This window comes from Myotis daubentonii, chromosome X, assembly GCF_963259705.1.
Source record: "Myotis daubentonii chromosome X, mMyoDau2.1, whole genome shotgun sequence".
NCBI classification, from domain to species: domain Eukaryota; kingdom Metazoa; phylum Chordata; class Mammalia; order Chiroptera; family Vespertilionidae; genus Myotis; species Myotis daubentonii.
Window position 1 is genome coordinate 9,478,444 of NC_081861.1, and position 20,093 is coordinate 9,498,536.

General features: G+C 36.8%; 1 protein-coding gene across 1 annotated transcript; it reads left to right on the forward strand.

The window, feature by feature from the left end:
* Positions 1-48: 48 nt before the first annotated feature.
* On the forward strand, positions 49-18,320 carry CLIC2 (chloride intracellular channel 2). The gene is made up of 6 exons (XM_059680469.1): positions 49-362; positions 8,449-8,558; positions 8,684-8,809; positions 14,630-14,736; positions 15,683-15,864; positions 16,842-18,320. Exons 1-6 carry the CDS (start codon positions 306-308, stop codon positions 16,995-16,997), a joined length of 738 nt encoding a protein of 245 aa, XP_059536452.1. The 5' UTR covers positions 49-305; the 3' UTR covers positions 16,998-18,320.
* The last annotated feature ends 1,773 nt before the right edge of the window (positions 18,321-20,093 follow it).

A 20,093-nucleotide genomic window follows, 5' to 3' on the forward strand; every position in this document is an offset into this window, starting at 1 on the left:
CCCTCATCTTGCTAGCTAGCCAGTTTAAACACACCCCTTTGGCTCCTCCTTGATTCAAATGATAGGTCAAGAGGAAGAAGGAAAACAAATTCAAGAGGTGCTCTCAAGCATCTAGAATTCTCGGCCTCCCACCTCTTGAGAAGAAAATTTGGCCCCAGCTCTGACTCACTCCATTAAAAACTGGACTCTTCTCTTAAAGCACCAACTGTATTTGAGCCTTTGGGTGAAACTGGAAGAAAGAAGTTCACAAGTGCTGTGGGCTGTGCAGGAGTCAGGGGCTGCCAACTAGCAGTGAAAACAGAAAGATGGCAGGCCTGAGGCCCAACATTCAAGCAGATCCTGAGATTGAGCTTTTCGTGAAGGTAAGTTTTCTAGCTATAACAACAGAATATTTTCTTTCTTGACCGTGGGCCTCAGCTTCATCTTAAAAGGGCATCATTGGAGCTAGAGATAGGAAAGAATTTTCTAAATGTAGTTCTATTCTGAGTCCCAGAAGGATGCCTGGGTGTGTGGTTGTTCTTAGATAACAACGGGAAAACATCTCACCTGGAAAAGGCACGGAGACATAGTGGAAGGAACACTAGACTGCTTGGTAGTCAGAGCAACTAAATTGTATTCTTAGTAGTTTCCTATGTAACCTTGGCCAAACCCCTTCCTCCCTCTCCACTCTCTCCATCTATGCCATGCAGGAGGCTGACAAAATGATCCGTAAGAGTTTTCCAGCTCTCACACTGTGTTTTATGTGATAGGTTTTAGAAGGCCTAAATGGGGGGAGAAGAGGTGCAAGAATAGCCGGAGAGCCCCATTCCCACACATGGCCCAGACCGAGCTTTCTAAAATGCTCCCACAATGGACAAACATCACAGCAGGCTCACATGGACACTATAGGAGAACAAAGCCAAGGGTCTGTGTGCCTGTTATGTGAGAAGGAGGCATTTCAGAATGCTATGTTACCTTTATGGTCTGCTTTGGTGGTGCTTTTTTTTTTTTTTTTTTTTTGGCCTTAACTTTTCAGAAAAGCCCTTTGGAAAACCCCTAAAGCAGGAGAAAGGAACATGTGTTTCTAAATTAACTCATCAAGAGAAAAAGAGAAATAATTGTGCGTGGGTTATTCCAAGTAGAAATTACATAATTTCCTAAATCCTTGCTTATATTAACTATTTGTTCTCTATACTTTCATTGACTATTGGAGGTATTCGGGATGCTAATGGTAGCAAACTCTTATATCATGCTTGATGCTTTTTAACAACTTACATATATTGTCTCATTTAGTGCTACCAAAAACTTAGGAGCTATAGTATTATAGTGATAGTAGATCAGTAATAATAGTGGTAACAGTATTCATCATTGTAGTAATAGTGTCACCATTTCTAGATAAGTAAGCTCAGGTAATAAAGTATAAGTAACTTACCTCTAAAAGTATATAGCCCCTTGATGGCATACAAAGACATAAAATAACGTATGCTTACCAAATGTTACCTTAAACTTCAGTTAGCCAAAGTAATATTTTTCCAATCATTTAAAAATTTTTAACAACTGGTTGTATATATACACCAAAGACATAATCAACCTTCCTTTTCAAAATTGTGGCAGAGAAACCCTTGAATTCTTGCATTGCAAAGCAATCCAAACAAATGATCGCTGGACCATGGAGCATAAGAACTACTTGTCCTATCTCTGGATTCTAGCAAAACATGTGACTGCTCAGAAATGTTATAAATAAGCCTTAATTTTCTAACTGGCCTTTCACATATACCAATTCCAAACCAGAGGTAATGTCTTTTCATAGGATAACAAAAGTGCTTCTTTTATCTAAACAGTGTATTCAATCTAATCACACCATAACCAGTGGTTGCCATTGATCTGTGTGTTTATCTTCATAGTTTGCCCATATTTGGGTGGTAATCTGGACAGGAGAAGTTAGGAAAGCATATTTTGGATGAACAAATGTTGAGTTAAATAATAACTTTCAGGTTAAAATAACTAAGCACTTATTTACTATATGGCAGGCACTGTGCTAAGTGGTTTATTAGTAACCATATTTTATGGATACAGAAATTAAAGCAAAGAGAAACTAACTTTATGCAAAGTCACATGGCCAGTGAATGACAGGGTTCCAATTCCTTAGCATAGCTATGTCTGTGGACAACAGTGTGGTGATTACGGGATGAAGGAGGTTGAGGGGAGGTGGTAGAGGGCATAAAGGGGATAAAAGGTGATGGGTAAATTTAAATTTAATTTTAAAAATAAAATAGCTATGTCTAATTTTATTTGATTGTTTTCAATTTGGCAAGTTTTTCAAAAATTTTCCAGAATTTCATCAGATGGAATCCTTTAGGTATATGCTTATCTAATGACACTGATACAGATGAAAGGTTTCCTGGTAGAATCTTGAGTATCATCTGGTCCAGGTTTTTGTTTTGCTTTGCTTTAAGATGTGATCCTCAGATATCTAGAAGTTTAATAGAAGATGGTGGAAGGGGACACAGAAATTGAGAGGGATGAAAAATATTGATGAGTAACTTTTAAAAGCACTGCTCTTCACTAGTGGTATCTCATTTATAGATAATGAGGTATCGTTCTAAAGATTAAATGAGTCTGTGATTTCCCCAGATACCTTTGGTTGTAGCTTAAAAACCCTACCACAACTTCTTCCCCAGGCCCTGATGAGATTCCTGTAAGAGATTAAGCACTTCCCTATCATAATTAAGAATTTATATCACATCACCTATGTGTTAATATAGTCAATGAAACATTGCCTTGCAGTTCTGTATGATTTGGGCAAGATTTATATCCAGATACTAAAAACAAAAGATTTTCTAACACATTTTATTTTATCTAACTGCAGCATTTATCTTACTGGTTTGTTGTTCATTGTTAAATGAAGTTTTTGTGTTTTCTACCAAACAGTCTAAAATTAACTTTTAGTAGGTCTGTACATAACATGATAGCATCTAACATTTGGCCAAAATTCTATATGTAATGTTTGTCTAAAACATGTTGTCTATGTGGGAAAGAAGAAAGAGATGATACTCTACTCTGAATGTTCAGACCATTTTCAAACTCTCTTAGAACTAACATAACAACCAATTAATTTTTTTAAATCCAACAAAACTATTAGATGAGAGAAAGCTGCATTAAAGAATATAAGTTCTGGAGTAGATAGTCCTGGATTTGCTACATGAAAAGAGTACATATGTCACCCAGCTGGTATGGCTCAGTAGTTGAGTGTTGACCTATGAATCAGAAGGTCAGGGTACATGCCCAGATTGCGGGCTCAATCCCCAGTGTGGGGAGTGCAGGAGGCAGCTGATAAATAATTCTCTCTCATCATTGATGTTTCTATCCCTATCTCCCTCGCTCTAAAATCAATAAAAACATATTTTTATAAAAAAGAATACATATGTCATCAACTCTTGTCTAAATGAGGGTACTTAAGCAAGTCAGCTTCTCTGAGTTTCAATTTCCTCATCTGTAAAACATGAGTAACAACAGAACCTACCACACAGGATCATCTTCAATGTGAGGATTAAATAAAACAGATATGTAAAACAGAGGAGTTGTTAACATAGTTAACACTTAATAAATGTCAGGTATTGTGGCTATTATTATTTTTTTATGTTTAGAAACTTAGATCACAAAGACAAAGAGAAATAAGTTGTTTCAGTAAATGACCATGTCCTGGCTTTGCCAGCTAACGACACTTAAGAGGTAAATAATTCATCAATCAGGCTAGGAAATTTACATCCTAAAATTTTATGTGTTGGCACTTTAAATCAGCATATTATAAACAAGAAAAAAAAAACTACAGTTTTCCTGTAAAACTTTGCTGCATTCCCCCCCCTCCCACTTCACTGTTTTTGCCTTTCCTTTTGCCAAAGGCGGTCCACCCTTCCTGCTGTATCTATTATCAGAGGCCATTTTTCTTCCTGCTTCCCACCCCTAATCATGTTTCCACTCACTAACACTAGTTGTGACTGCATCCTCAGTCTGACTTCTGTTACAAAAGAAATCAGCTGCCAAGGTTGGTGGCTATTTCCCATACCTCTTCGTGACATCACAAAGAGCAACAATAAACATGATTTTCTGTGTCGCACCCACTGCCAGGGAAAGGAAAATTTACCTAAAAACTAGAATTGTACTCATGGCTTCTCAGGCCTTAATAGTACTAGTAGAAATGACAGATCAGAGCTGCTGTAAGATGAAGTCGCTTTTATTTCCTTCTACAGACTGAGGCAAAAGAGGAAATATAGATTCAAGAGATGAAGAGAGGCTGATGGGTTGGGCTTGGAAAGCTAGCGTTGGACATAGTAAGCATCAAATAAACATTGAATGAATGAATGAATGACATAATAGCCATGGAAAATGTGAGAACTGCACTTATTTGGAAATATTTATAGGTAAAAACTGACAAGAATTAGTAAATATTCAGAGTGAAACAAAAGGATTATTACCGAGTTTCTAGTTTGGTCTCCTGGGTGGAGAATGTCTTGTCTGCTCAGGCCGCCATAACAAAATACCATAAACTGGGTGGCTACAACAGCAGACATTTATTTCTCACAGTTATAGAGGCTGTATGTCCCAGATCCAGATGCCAGCATGGTTGGTTTCTGGTGAGAACTCTTTTTTTGTTTATTTTATATATATATATATATATATATATATATATATATATATATATATATATATATATTTTTTTTTTTTTTTTTTTTTTTTTTACAGAGAGGAAGGGAGAGGGATAGAGAGTTAGAAACATCGATCAGCTGCTTCCTGCACACCCTCCACTGGGGATGTCCCCGCAACCAAGGTACATGCCCTTGACCGGAACCGAACCTGGGACCCTTCAGTCCGCAGGCCAACGCTCCATCCACTGAGCTAAACCGGTTAGGGCTGGTGAGAACTCTTTTCCTGGCTTATAGGTGGCTGCCTTCTTGAATTGGAGGGGAGAGAGAAAGAGAGAGAGAGTGTGTGTTTTGATCTCTTCTTATTCAGGCATAATACCAACATAAGAACCATCCTCAATGGATACAGAGGCAGAGCAGCATCGAACAGACTGTCAAACTACAGCAGGAAGGCTGTGGAGGGTTGGGAGGTGGGGGGCGGGGTAAGAGATCAACCGAAGGACTTGTATGCATGCATATAAGCATAACCAATGGACATAAGACACTGGGGGATAGGGGAGGCCGGGGGAATGTCAAGGGGGGGGGAGGAGACATATGTTATACTCTTTGTAATACTTTAAGCAATAAATAAAAATAAAAAATAAAAAAAGAACCATCCTCATGCCCTCATGTAAACCTAATTACTTCCCGAAGACCTCACCTCCAAATACGATCACATTGAATGTTAGAGTTTCAACATATGAATGGGGGCGGGAGGGCGGACACAATTCAGTCCATACCAAATGATAGTGACTTTCACTGGATTAGGAGCCTTAAAGAAAAAGTAGGTCAGTGTATGGAGTAAAGAACAGGGAAAGAATTTAGTTTGGGGCATTGTTTATTTTATTTTTTGAATATAATTTTATTGATTTCAGAGAAGAAGAGAGATAAAAACATCATTGATGAGAATCATTGGTCAGCTGCCTCCTACACATCCCCCACTGGGGATTGAGCTTGCAACCTGGGCATGTGACCTGACCAGGAATCGAACCATGACCTCCTGGTTTGCCAACACTCACCACTGAGCTATGGCAAGTTTGCTGGCCAGGCAAGATTGAGGTGTCTAAAACCTGGTTCTCCCATGAGGATACTACATCAGCTATAATCCTCTCAAGAAAGTGGCTGCCTTTTCTTCCTCATTCCTCTTGCCACTGTGCCTGGAGATGGGATGGGTGTTCTTTAGGTATCCTTGCTCCTCATTCCTGTTTTCAGACCATTCTGCCACCTCCATCCAGAGAAATACCTAGGTTGACTCTCAGAAAATCAGACTACACCACTCATTACCCCTCCTTGTTATAGTAATCATCCAAACCCCTGGTCATTATCCCTTATTTCTCGAAGATTTTAGCTCCTGGATCATTGTCACTCTCTTCAACACTATTCCTAATTCTTGGTGACTTTAATATCTACACAGATAACCCTTCCAATACTATGGTCTCTCAGATCCTTGACTTCCTCCCCTCCAGTGATCTCATTCTTCACCATCTCTCAGGCACCTCCTTCCATGTCCATACCCTTACCTTTGTCATTGCAATGTCTGCAAACCCTTCATAATTATTTATTTGAGGGTTTTTTCCTCTTTTTGAACATCTCTATTTTAATACATTTTATTGAGGTATAATTTGCATAAAATAGAAACTGTCATTTGATCCAGAAATCCTACTTCTGGGAATATATCCTAGGAATCCTGAAACACCAACCAGAAAGAATATATGCACCCCTATGTTCATAGCAGCACAACTTACCAATCGCTAAGATCTGGGAACAGCCCAAGTGCCCATCAGTAGATTAGTGGGTAAAAAAGCTGTGGTACATCTACACAATGGAATACTAAGCAGATGGAAAAAGGATCTCTTATCTTTTGCAACAGCATGGAGGGGCCTAGAAATTATTATGCAAAGTGAAATAACCCAGTCAGAGAAAGACAAATATCACATGATCTCACTTACATGTGGAATCTAATGAACAAAATAAACTGACCAAAAAAAAAAAAATAAGACCATCAACGCGGAAGCTTGGAACAGACTGACAGATCTCAGAGGGCAGGTGGGAGGGAGGGTTGGATGAGATAAATAAAAAAAACTTATATGTATATATGCACAATACTTGGTATGGCCAGTCTTTTTAATTTCAGCTATTCTAATGTGTGTGTAATGGCAATCCATTGTGGGTTTCGTTTGCATTTTCCCAATGACCAATGATGCTGAACATCTTTTCATGCCCTTATTTACTATCTATATAGCTTCTATAAAGTGTTTAAAAAATAAAATGCCACTTCCTCAGAAAACACCTCCCTGACAAACCCCATATAAACTATATTTCTCTCTTACACATTCTCATAACATGCATGTCCTTCCTTCAAAGAATTTTCAAAGGCTTTATTTCAGTTTAAAACAGTGTGAATTTGGGGAACTATTTTTTATTTTAATATCTGTTTTTGCATATATAATGTCTATTCTATGTTAAAAACATAATTATTTCTTCAGTAAATATTTATTGGGAGAACGAATAAATGAATGAAAAATAGAGTCCACAGATAAACTCAAGTGTATATAAAATTTTAAAGCTGAAAGTGTGTTGTTTTTAATCAGTGGGAGAAGGATGGGGTTTATTATTATTATTATATATTTCAGGTGTACAGCATAATGGTTAGACAATTATACAACTTACAAAGTGGGTTTTTTTATAAATATATTTTTATTGATTTCAGAGAGAAAGGGAGAGAGAGATAGAAACATTAACGATGAGATAGAACACACACCGGCTGCCTCCTGGACGCCCCACACTAGGGATTAAGCATGTGCCCTGACTGAGAATTTAACCATGACCTCCTGGTTCATAAGTTGACACTCAACCACTGCTCCACACCACTGGGCAATGAAGTGGTTTTAACAACTGGTGTTAAGACAACTATTAATTATTTGTAAAAAATAATAAAGCTGGAGTCCCTCTACACTTCTTATACCAAAATAAGTTCCAAATAGATTAAACAAATGCAAATATTAAACTGCAAAGGTACTAGAAAAAAATACAAGAGAACATCTTTATTTAAAAAATAACAAAGTAAATTTTGTAATCTTGAATATATATATACTGTATAAGCATATCAGAAAAACCAGACTGCATAGAGGAAAAGAATGATGGATTTTATGTAAAATTTAAATTTTACATGAGACATGCATTTGTAAAATTACCTGTAATGTGTACTAAAACAGTTACTATCTTTAGTATACAAATAATTTTTCCAAATCGATAAGCAAAAAGTCATCACCTTAATATCACCTTAATAGAAAAATGTAAAATTTTCATGAACACTTCATAAAATAAGGAAATCAAATAGCCAATGGAATACCTTTCAGGAAAGAAATTTGGCAAGATCTATCAAAATTGGAAATATACATACTTTTTACTCAGCACTCCCATTTTAAAGATTAACTCTAAAGATATAATCTCAGAGGTACAACAAGTTATATGACAAAAAATATTTGTTGCTGAAGTAGAGTAGCAAAAATTTTGGAATATTTAAAATGTCTGTTGTAGGAAATGGTTATAAAAATCTTGGTACTATATATACTTTATGATGATGATGATGATGATGTCATCACACTTGTAATTTTACATACAATGAGGTTATTTGATTCATTGTTTCTCTCTGCCCACTAATGGTAGAATCCATAAGATTAAGTATTTTTAACTTTGTCTCTAGCAACTAGCTCATTTCCCAGTAGGCACTCAATACATACTTGTTGAGCAAATGAATGAATGAGGCCTTTCTTTATCTTAATAGGCTGGAAGTGATGGGGAGAGTATTGGAAACTGTCCTTTTTGCCAACGCCTTTTCATGATCCTCTGGCTTAAAGGAGTTAAATTCAATGTGACTACTGTTGACATGACCAGGTAAGAGAAATCAGGACAGGTTTCATTCGAAGGATTGAAATCGGCAGGTAGCCATACAGTGTTAGTGTGTGTATGCTGTGTGCCTGATCTACAGGCCTAACTCTGCTTATTTTTAATAATCACAGAAAGCCGGAAGAGCTGAAGGACTTAGCTCCAGGTGCCAATCCTCCCTTCCTGCTGTATAACAAGGAGTTGAAAACAGACTTCATTAAGATTGAGGAGTTTCTAGAGCAGACACTGGCTCCTCCAAGGTACAGCATTTTACAGGGTATTATTGTTCTTGAGACCATTTGTTTTATTGGCCTATTTATTGCAGATTGAGCATTCTTAGTTCTAGACAGCTCACTCTTGTTTAATGTCAGACCTTTCTTTTGTTATATTTCTATAAGACTTTGCAAAAGTCCCCCTTGATCACTCCACACATGATTAGAAAACTTTACTGCAGAATTATTTATTTAATGTATGTAAAACCATTAATACTTGATGGATGCAGGTAGTATATTAGGAAAGGGCAAAGAACAGACTTGGAAACCTGGGAAAGGCAGGTAAATTTGGGCCACATTTAATTTCAGCCTCCTTATCTAGTCCATAATGAAGCTTGGGAGCATTTATACTGATAAAAATCAGACCTTTTTGTTGGAGAGCCCTCGGAAGATCTTCAATGAATGATCTTCTTTCATTATTCAGTCTGATCTCTTAGCTCTACAGGTTGAAAAAGATTATGCCTCAATTTCCCCCTTCAACTTTAAATACACAAACACTAGAGATAGAACATTTCAAATGATTTTTAAATACATAGCATACTTAAAATAAGAAAGCAAATTCTCTTTGGTCTAGAAATAGAGAAATAACCCAAGGTTGGGGAAGAGTAAGAGCATGGAGTAATAACACTGTGTAGCCCATAAGAACTGATCATGACCAGGCTATCACATCACTGATGGCATGAGGTAGAACATGCCCAACACAAGGGCTGGAGGTCAGGAAACAGGTCTCACAGTTAGCCAGAGGCCAGAACTGCACTGTCTACACTTGAATGGAAGTTATATATATCTGCCTACACAGGATAGTGCCTGGAAACAGGAAGTCTGCTGTATTTATTTTTTTATTGCTGTACAACCAATTACTGCAAACTCAGTGTTTTAAAACAACACTCATTTATTATCTCACAGTTTCCACTGGTAAGGAGTCTGGCTGTGAATTTAAAACTGCTCTAAAAAATGAAGTCTCAGATAGATAGATAGATAGATAGATAGATAGATAGATAGATAGATAGATAGATAGATAGATATGGTAAACAAAAGGTTCTATCAGTCCATTATTCTTCTTACATAAGAAAGTAAGACCACTATTCTAGATTCTCCTCTGTGTGACTATATTAGGTCTCTTTCATCAATTATTGATGGCTTCTTAGATTTAAGCACCTGCTCCAAGTTTGTCCTGTACCTATTGAGTCTTATTTTGTTCTTTACTCCTCTGCCATCTTCCTCTACTTCTTCTTCCCTAAATTCTCTGCTCCCTAATTTTTTCTTGCTCCCAAAGGTAACTAGTGGAAAAAAACAACAACAAAAGAACAATTGTGTATCTTCCCATACCTTTTTCTAGACTTGCATAAGCATAATAATAATGATAAGCATAATTCCTAAATATTGCATCTTGCTTATCTCACTTCAAAGAATATTGTAACATCCTTCAACCCTACTGGTTTAGATTTCATTCATTTTAATGTCTGCATAATAGTCCATGTCACAGATGTGCTACAAGTTGCTAAATTATTCCTTTACTGATGGACATTCCCTTTCCTTCCAGTTTTTTTTTTACCACTACAAACAGTGGTATAAATAACATCGTTGTGTATATGTCCTTATGTGCTAGTGTTTTTATTCCTATGTAATAGATTCCCTGCAGCAAAATTCAAATGGTATATAACCCATGAACACAGACAATAGTGCAGGGGAGGCGGGGGGAAGGGGGGAAGGGGGCATAAATAGCACTTTCAACAATAAAGATAAATTTTTTAAATGTTTGATTTGTATTTAGCCACCTTAACAAAATAGCTCATTAATGCTAGTGATTTTTTTCCTATACTTTCTTAGATTTTTCTAGGCATGCAATTATGTTGTTGCTTCTCTTCTAGTTTTTATAGTGATTGCTTTAAAATAGTGTCTTCCACCACTTGCTAGAATGTCAAAAACAATATCAGCTATTGCCCTGCTTGGGTGGCTCTGTTGGTTGGGGCATCGAACACCAAAAAGGTTGCAGGTTCAATTCCGGTCAGGGCACATACCTAGGTTGTGGGTTCGATCCCTGTCAGGGCAGTAAGGGAGGCAACCAATCGATGTTTCTCTCTCTCTCTCTCTCTCTCTCTCTCTCTCTCTCTCTCTCTCTCTCACACACACACACACACACACACACACACACACACACACACACAATAAAAATAAACATATCCTCGGGGGAGGATCAAAACACAATATCAGCTGTAATAGTAATTTTAGGTGTTTCTGTTTGTTCTTAAATTTAATATGAAAGGTTTTAGAGTCACCATGTAGAGTGATTTTTTTCTTGTCTTAGTGGTTAGTACATTCAGCACAATGTTGAAAGAGCAGTAGTGATAATGATTATCCTCGTTCTTGGCTGGTTTTAAAAAATTAGTTCTAACGTTTCACCTTTTTTCTTTTTTAAATTTAAGTTTAGTTGGTATAGAACCTTATATTTATATATCAGTTTAAGATATGTAATATAGTCATTCAACATTTTTATACCTTACAGTGTGATCACATTGCTAATTCTAGTAATCATCTCTCACTGTAAACATATCGCAATATTATTGACTATATTCCCCTTCCTTTTTTTCATCCATACCTCCATCGCATCCTTTCTAGTAACCCTTTTGTCTGTTTCTACAGATATGTTTTTGTTTTGTTTGTTTGTTTTTTATTTTTATATTTCATATATAAGTGAAGCCATACAGGACTTGTTTTTCTCTACCTGACTTATTTCACTTAACACAATACTGTCTAGATCCACTCATGTTGTCACAAATGGTAAAACACTAATTCATAAAGATATACAACATGTGGTAAAAGTAGGTTTACAGTTGTGAATACATGAAACAGTTTATTCTTATATTGTTATTTATTAATGATTGCATTATTTTCCTTATGAACAACTGTACACCTATGTTTGCCCCACCTTGTATGCACCCCTATGTTCATTGCAGCATTATTTACAATTGTCAAAATATAGAACCAATCTAGATGTCCAAAGATAGATAAATGGATAAAGAAGATGTGATATGTATACGATGAAATATTATGCAGCAATAAAAAATATCTTGCTATGTGCAACAACATGAATATATCACCTTTTTAAAAATATTTGTTATTTTTGAGGTAATACTGGCTAATAACATTATACAAGTTTCAGGTGTACAACATTGTAATTCAATATCTGTATACACTATAGTGTACTCACCACCCAAGTCTAGTTTCCATCCACCACCATATATTTGACCCCCTTATCCATTTTGCCCTACCCACACTCTTTCCCCTCTGGTAATCTCCAATCTGTTGTCCATATTTATGAGTTTGTTTTTGTTGTCTTTTGTTTGTTCATTTCTTTTTCTTTTTTGTTATATATCCCATGAGTGAAATCATATGAGTTTGTCCTTTTCCTTCTGACGTTTCACTTAGCGTAATACCCTCAAAGTCCACCAATGTTGCACATGGCAGTATTTCATCTTTTATGGCTGAGTATTATTCCACTGTATATACAGGGTGGGGCAAAAGTAGGTTTACAGTTATATGTGAATCACAGAGTTTATTCTTGTGTCATTATTTATTAATTATTTATTATTTTCATACAAACAACTGTAAACCTACTTTTCCCTACCCAGTATGTAACATAGCCTTTTCATCAATTATCTATAAAAGGACACTTAGGTTGTTTTCATGTTTTGGCTATTGGGAATAATGCTGCAATGAACATAGGAGTACATATATCTTTACAAATAAGTGTCTTCAAATCTGGGGGGGGGGTAAATACCCAGAAGAGGGATTGCTGTGTCATATGTAAGTTATATTTTTAATTTTTTGAGGAACCTCCATACTGTTTCCCATAGTGGCTGCACCAGTCTGCATTCCCACCAGCAGTGCACGAGGGTTCCCTTTCCTCCACATCCTCTTCCACCAGCAGTGTGTGAGGGTTCCCTTTCCTCCTATCCTCTCCAAAGCTTGTTATTTCTTGTCTTGTTGATAATAGCCATTCTAACAGGCGTGAGGTAATAATCTCATTACGGCTTTGATTTGCACTTCCCCAAAACATTTTACCATTTTATATGAAGCTTGCTGAAAGGTTTTGATGCATTCCTTTTATCAAGTTAACAACATTAATGAATTCATGTAATCATTCAACAAATATTTACTGAATACTTATTAAGGAGTGGGTACTATTCAAGGCACTTGGGACACATTTGTGAATAAAACGGGCAAAAACTCTCTGGCCTGGTAGACCTTACATTCTAGTTGGAGAAGACAGTAAATAATCAAGATAAAAAACAAATATAAACTGCGTTAGATGATGATAAATACTAAGAAAAAATGAGGCAAGGGAGGGAAACAGTGAGTGTTAGGGACAGTGGAGAGGTTGCAGTCTTAGCTAGGGTGGCCAGAGAAAGGCTCACACAAGAGAGCTAGTAGAAAAAAAGACCTGAAAGAAGAGAGGATGCAGATCATGTGCATATATGAGGGAAGGCACTCCACTTAAGTGCAAACCAAGTGAAAATGCCCTGGGTTGGAAGCCTCTTAGGCCTATTTGAAAAACAGCAAATGATCCAGTATTGAGTGAAATACACTGAGTGGCCAGATTATGATGACCACCCCATCAGTACTTCATTGACACTTCCAAAAATACTGAATATTGAAAACTTCCTAAGCAAATACTCTCAAGGTTTTATTATTATTATTATTATTATTATTATTATTATTATTATTTATTATTATTTGAATAACTAATTCACTTCACTGTACTGATGGGGTGGTCATAATAATCTGGCCAGTTATAATAATCTGGCCACTCAGTGTATGTAAGGAAGAAAAGAAGAGATGAGAACAGAGGGGTAAAGTGGCACAAGATCCCACCAGTCCCTGTAGACCTCTGTGAAGACTTGAGCTCTGAGTCTGAGTGAGATGGGCACATTGCAGGGTATTGCGTAGGGGAGACACACATGACATATTTTAACATGACTGCTCTCACAGCAGTTAGAGAATAGTCTGTTGTGTGGGAGACAAGCATAGGAATAGAGAAAATAGTTACCAGGCGGTTGCAGTAATATAGGCTTTGGACCAAGAAGTGGGCAGTGGAGGTGGTGAGAAGTGGACAGATTCTGGGTACATTTGGAAAAGTAAACTGGCTGGAGTTGCTAATGGATCCGGTGGAGATGGAGATTAAGGGAGGAATCAAGAAGATGAATATTTGGCCTGGCCACTTCTAGTTGCTAGGAGGTGTTTTATTATTAGGAATTGATTTTCATTGAATACTTTCTCTGCATCTATTTGTGATCATATGTTTTTCCTTATTTAATTTGTAAATGTAATGAAATTATCACTTAATTTTTTTATTATCCTAAATGATCTTTGTATTACTTAGAAGAGGACATCTTGCCTACTGTTTTCCATCATCTCCATCTCCTTTATTCCTTCATTTGTTTTATAAGTTACAATATTTGAAGCTATATTTTTTCCTACTACTTAACGTATCTTTGAAAATGTATTACCACCATATCTAATGCCAAAGAGACTTACAGGAGCAAGTGTGGGAACCTAATTACCATTTGAAACATTGTTTCTATAGGTAAATGAACTTTGACTTTCAGACAACTGGTTTCCAAGTGAACTTTATAAACTAAATTATTCTGAGATTGGGAAAATATGTATTTCCAATGAGAGAATTCTCAGGACCTTCAGTTTCCAACACAATTTCCAAAACCTTCATTCTCAGTAGAATGCAAGCTAGGACACCTGGTCTCTGTCTCCTTATGTGTGAATGTTACTGCAGTGATGTTTCTTTTTAAGGTACCCTTGCTTGAGTCCCAAGAACAAGGAGTCCTTTGATGTGGGCAGTAACCTCTTTGCCAAGTTTTCTGCATATATTAAGAATACACAAAAGGAGGCAAATAAGAGTAAGATAACTTTCTTTAAATCTCTGTTTTTCTCACTCACTTGCTCATTCTCACTCAGCTAAAATAGGATTTTTTAAAATATATAGTATATGTTGGAGAATACCCTTCCCCTCAGTCTCTGCTCTCTTTTCTGAAATTCCTTTGCATGAAGTTTTATTAGATTTAGAGCCCAAGATTCAATATAGAAATTACCAATGTAGCTCATCTAGAGCATTGGCATGCCAGGTGTAAACTAACTGCAGGACTGGATTTGTTAGATGCCCCCTTCCAAACTTTCCCAGTCCTGCGTACTTTTACTAAGGTTTCTTAAACCATAGCACATAACATTCTCTGTGTTTTTTTTTGTTAATCCTCACCCAAGGATATTTTTCCCCATTGATTTTTTTAGAGAGAGTGGAAGGGAAAGACAGAGAGAGAGAGACATCGATGTGAGAAACACACATCAATTGGTTGCCTCCTGCACGTGCCTTGACCACCAGGGATCGAGCCTGCAACTGAGGTACGTGCCCTTGACCGGAACTGATCCCGGGGCCCTTCAGTCTGCAGGCCAACACTCTGTCCACTGAGCCACATAGGCTAGGGCTCACAAACATTCTTGAAGTTTACTATCCTCTGAGTCATGAGAGCTATTAGTCTCTGATTCCACTTTCTTACTCTTCTGGGCTGAAGGATAACATATCACTTGCTTTTTCCCTCTTTGCCTCTCCTCCCAATGCATCTCTTCAAGAAAAATCCAGAAGTATTTCCACTCATCATTTGATTAAACATCGTACTCGGTCTTATCAGTGGCTAGTTGAGCATTCTAGTTAACTATTTAGATTTTTAAGAGCCAGTGTACGGAGCCTGTATAGCTAGAGATGTTTAAATGTGTGAAAAGCATATTGAGAATGTATTTAGTCATGAAGACAATACATTTATAAGTAACTCTATGACTTCATTGCCTCAGATTTTGAAAGAGCTTTGCTCAGAGAATTTAAGCGTCTGGATGACTACTTAAACACCCCACTTCTGGATGAAATTGATCCAGACAGTACTGAGGAACTCTCAGTTTCCAGAAGATTGTTCTTGGATGGGGATGATCTGACACTGGCTGACTGCAGCTTGTTACCCAAGCTGAACGTTATTAAAGTAAGTATTCATAAGGTAGCCCAAATGGTTTGAGCTGGGTTTGGGAGTTGCCAGCACGAATCACATGACCATTCTGTGTGAGGTTGTTATATGATGGCTTTAGCATCATCATTATGCATAGTGTGTACATCTTTTCTCTCCTCAAAGGAAAAATCCATGATCTCCCCTGTAAAGCATAAAAAATTATTATTTCTCCCTATATCAGGGGTTTTCCACTGTCTTGGCTATAAGACAACAATAATATTACCCAGCCCTAGCCGATTTGACTCAGTGGATAGAGCATCGGTGTTCGGACTGAAGGGTCCCGAGTTCGATTCCAGTCAAGGGCACATGCCCGAGGTTGCAGGCTGATCCTCAGTGTGGGGCGTGCAGGAGGCAGCCGATCAATGATTCTCTCTCATCATTGATGTTTCTATCTCTTTCTCCTTCTCTCTTCCTCTCTGAAATAAATTTTAAAATATTTTTTAAAAGAATAATATTACCCATTTCACAGAATTGTTGAGTAAATTAAATAAATTGGACATGTTAAATGCTTAGAATGGTGTCTGGATCATAAGTGATAAATAATGTGGGCTATTGATATTATTATGATAATTTACTCACCATCAAATTTTTATTGAACAGAACTTATTCTATCTCATGTCCTATGCCAGATACATAGAATTCATAAAGTAATGACATAGTTGTGACCCTAAACAACCTCTTAGTTTAATGGGGAGATATGTGCTCTTTTTCTTTGCTCCCTTCTTCTAAACATTAAATACAACCTAATATAAATATGATTGTAGGCATATAGCTTTGTCTACATTTGTACGCTAAACATTAAAGTAGTAATTTCAAGATTCTTTTATTTTCTTTAGTAGTACTTTTTGTGCAGATAGCATGTCCACAATGATCTTGACTTTTGAAATATGTTTCTACACACTGGGCATGTTACTGATGCCTTTAACTGCCAACTGCTTTTTCCAAAACCCTAGATTGCTGCCAAGAAATACCGTGACTTTGACATTCCAGCAGAATTCTCGGGAGTCTGGCGCTATCTCCACAATGCCTATGCCCGTGAAGAATTTGCCCACACATGTCCTGAAGACAAAGAAATTGAACATACCTATGCAAGTGTGGCTAAACAGTAGTTAGGGAAGCTCTTCCAACAGAAAAAGCACTCTATATAACTCTCTTATGAAAAAAAACAAAACACAATACCACACCATGCTGTATTTTCTGTATCTGGCCACTGTGTATTTTAAAGGTCTTCATATTTTTGCTTAATTTTCTTTATTTCCATGGCATGACCACTGCGATTCCTGTATAACTACTGAAATCCTGAATGATATGGAAAGCACCAAGATCTTTTGCTATTTGACTGAATTCCTAGAATGCATCATACGTAAGATCAACAGATGGCTGAAGTTACAAATGACATAAGTAGAGGCCCAATCTCAAACTGCTGCTTAGAAAAAAATCCATCTAAACCATTAAAACAATTTTCTATTTTTGTTACTTTAATATATGCATGAGTTTATCTGATATGAATGATAAAATCAGAGAGTGAGCATATCAGAGAGGAAAATCCTAAAAGAATGATTTTTTAAGTCAGCTCTAGGAAGATATCAAGACCAACTGGTCTTAGAAGGCATTCAACACCTAGAAACATTACTGCCTCATAGAGATGAGACTAAACCTTTCAGACTAGATGATATTGCTGTTAAATGAACAAGCATTCATTAGATAAAACATAATTTTTAAAAGATTGGAAGCAAATATATGGCAAAGGTGCAAAATAAATCTGATCTTTTATTCAATAGCAATAAAAAGGAAACCAAGAAATCTGATTTACCAAAGGTCTTGTTGCTCACCTTAAAAGGATAAGGCACCACTTTCTTAGAGGATAATCACACAGCTTTCTACAAAATTGAAAAGGTTCCATTGCTATATATACTCATTTACATGTTAAAATACAATCAAATCTCTCAAATCTGAAAACGAAAGCTGAGCTTAACTCTTATTCCTTCACAGGAGAAACAAAGTTCAGCCTCAAAAAAAAAGAAAGGCACAGTCTTATTACAGGTTTTTGGGGAAGGGGGGAGTTTAGGTAAAATTTAAATGAGGCAATGTTTTAATAGGTTCAAAGAAAAGCAAGGCAATAAGTAAAAGCTTAACAGTCCTCAACATAGGAAGGGCTCCTGTCCTTGGAAACCACAGAGTTAAGATGAATGTATAATGTGGTATCTCCTCTTTGCTGGAAGATCCCTGATGTGAGAAATTGCACCTGAACTGGATGGTGTGGTTGTGGCTTCTCTGAATAGCTCAGAGCATTCTATTCTCACTGATATGATTTCAAAGAGTAAGGTTTTTTAATATCTATGATTTTTTTTAATTAACTCTGACCCTGAAGTTCCATTTTATTGTCCATACCATGGCTTTAATCTTTGCATTAAAATATCTTTTTTATTAAATTTGTTGGGGTGACATTGGTTAATAAGATTTTATAGGTTTCAAGTGTACATTCCTTTGATATATGTTCTGTATATTGCATTGTGTACCCACCAGCCAAAGTCAAATCATCTTCTATCACCATATATTTTGCCCCCTTTACCCTTTACTGACCCCCATTCCCCTTCCCTCTGGTAGCCACCATACCGGTGTCTGTGTATATGAGGTTCGGTTTTAACATCCCACATATGAGTGGAATCATATGGTTCTTAGCTTTTTCTGACTGACTTATTTTGCTCAGCATGATATTCTCAAGGTCCATTCATGTTGTCACAAATGGCAGTATTTCATCTCTTCTTATGACTTTATGACTGAGTAGTATTCCATAGTATATATGTAGCACATCTTTCTTATCCAATCTACCAAAGGATACTTTGGTTGTCTCCATGCCTTGGCCATCATGAATAATGCTACAATGACCATAAGGGTGCATACATCTTGCAGATAAAAGAATTCATGCAACACAACACCAAACAAACAATCCAATTAAAAAATGGGCCGAGACCTGAGCAGACACTTCTCTCAAGAAGAAATACAAATGGCTAACAGATATATGAAAAGATGCTCAACTTCACTAGCTATTAAAGAAATGCAAATCAAAACTACAATGAGATACCAGCTCATGCCTGTTAGAATGGCCATTATCAACAAGACAAATAATAATAGCTGTTTGAGAGGTTGTGGAGAAAAAGCAGCTCTCATTCACTGCTTGTGACAATGTAAACTGGTACAGATACTATGGAAAACAGTATGGCGGTTCCTCAAAAAACTAAGAATAGAGTTACCATATGACCCAGCAACCTCTCCTCTGGGCGTCTACCTGAAATTTTTGAAAGATCCATGATTTTAAAGAACGAGGCTTCTTTAAAGGCTCCTTGCCCTAAAATTCATCAATCGACATTTTTATGGGTTACACCATACTTAAAGTGTATTCACGTCACCACAAGCTCCAGCACGTAACAAGATGGGTAGCTATGACAATTGTTATCTAACTCCATAGGTACCGATATAGCTCAGAATTATCCTCTTAGACAAAAGGATTATCTTCTTAGATATCTCAATACAATTCCATTCAGTAATTTCTTGACTACTTACGATGTTTAAATTACTACTTAGTTATTTAATCCTCCCAACAACCCTATGAAGTATGTGAAAACACAATTCAGCCTCATGCCAAAGGAATAGTATCTGTTTTCACAAAACACACAGTTCAATAATGGTGACAGGTACTTAGACATGCAATTACAATGCAGGTATATTACGAAAAGAGTAAGCACAAGCTTATATAACAGAAATGCATTCTTACATGTTCCCCCAGCCTGACCTCAAACAAGTTCCATTTGGTCATATAGCTTTTGCATAGCACAATCTCTGTGAAAATTGAGATGGATGTGTTTTTATGAGCAGGTAAATATACATGTGTTTTTCCAGCTTGGGCAGACACAGGACTCCAAGATGGGGTTCTAGATGAGTCCAGTACCAGCAACCTCTTCTCTGACTGATGCAAATTACTTAATATGGGAAGGGAAATTTTTACCCATTGGGATCACATTTTTTAAATAGAAAAGGAATTTTTTTCTTATTAGGAAAGCATTACATGTTGGTGCAAAAACAGACAGTAGTGGAAGAGAGATTCATGAATCTCAGAGGGAGGCGGGGTGGGAAAAAGAGATTAACCAGGGAACTTATATGCATATATGAATAGCCCAGGGACACAGACAATAGTGTGGTGAAGG

Coding starts and splice junctions, on each gene's coding strand:
- CLIC2 (XM_059680469.1), top strand. CDS start 306: ATGGCAGGCCTGAGGCCCAACATTCAAGCAGATCCTGAGATTGAGCTT. Junction 14,737..15,682: donor ACAAAAGGAGGCAAATAAGA/GTAAGATAACTT, acceptor TCATTGCCTCAG/ATTTTGAAAGAGCTTTGCTC. Junction 15,865..16,841: donor CCAAGCTGAACGTTATTAAA/GTAAGTATTCAT, acceptor CCAAAACCCTAG/ATTGCTGCCAAGAAATACCG.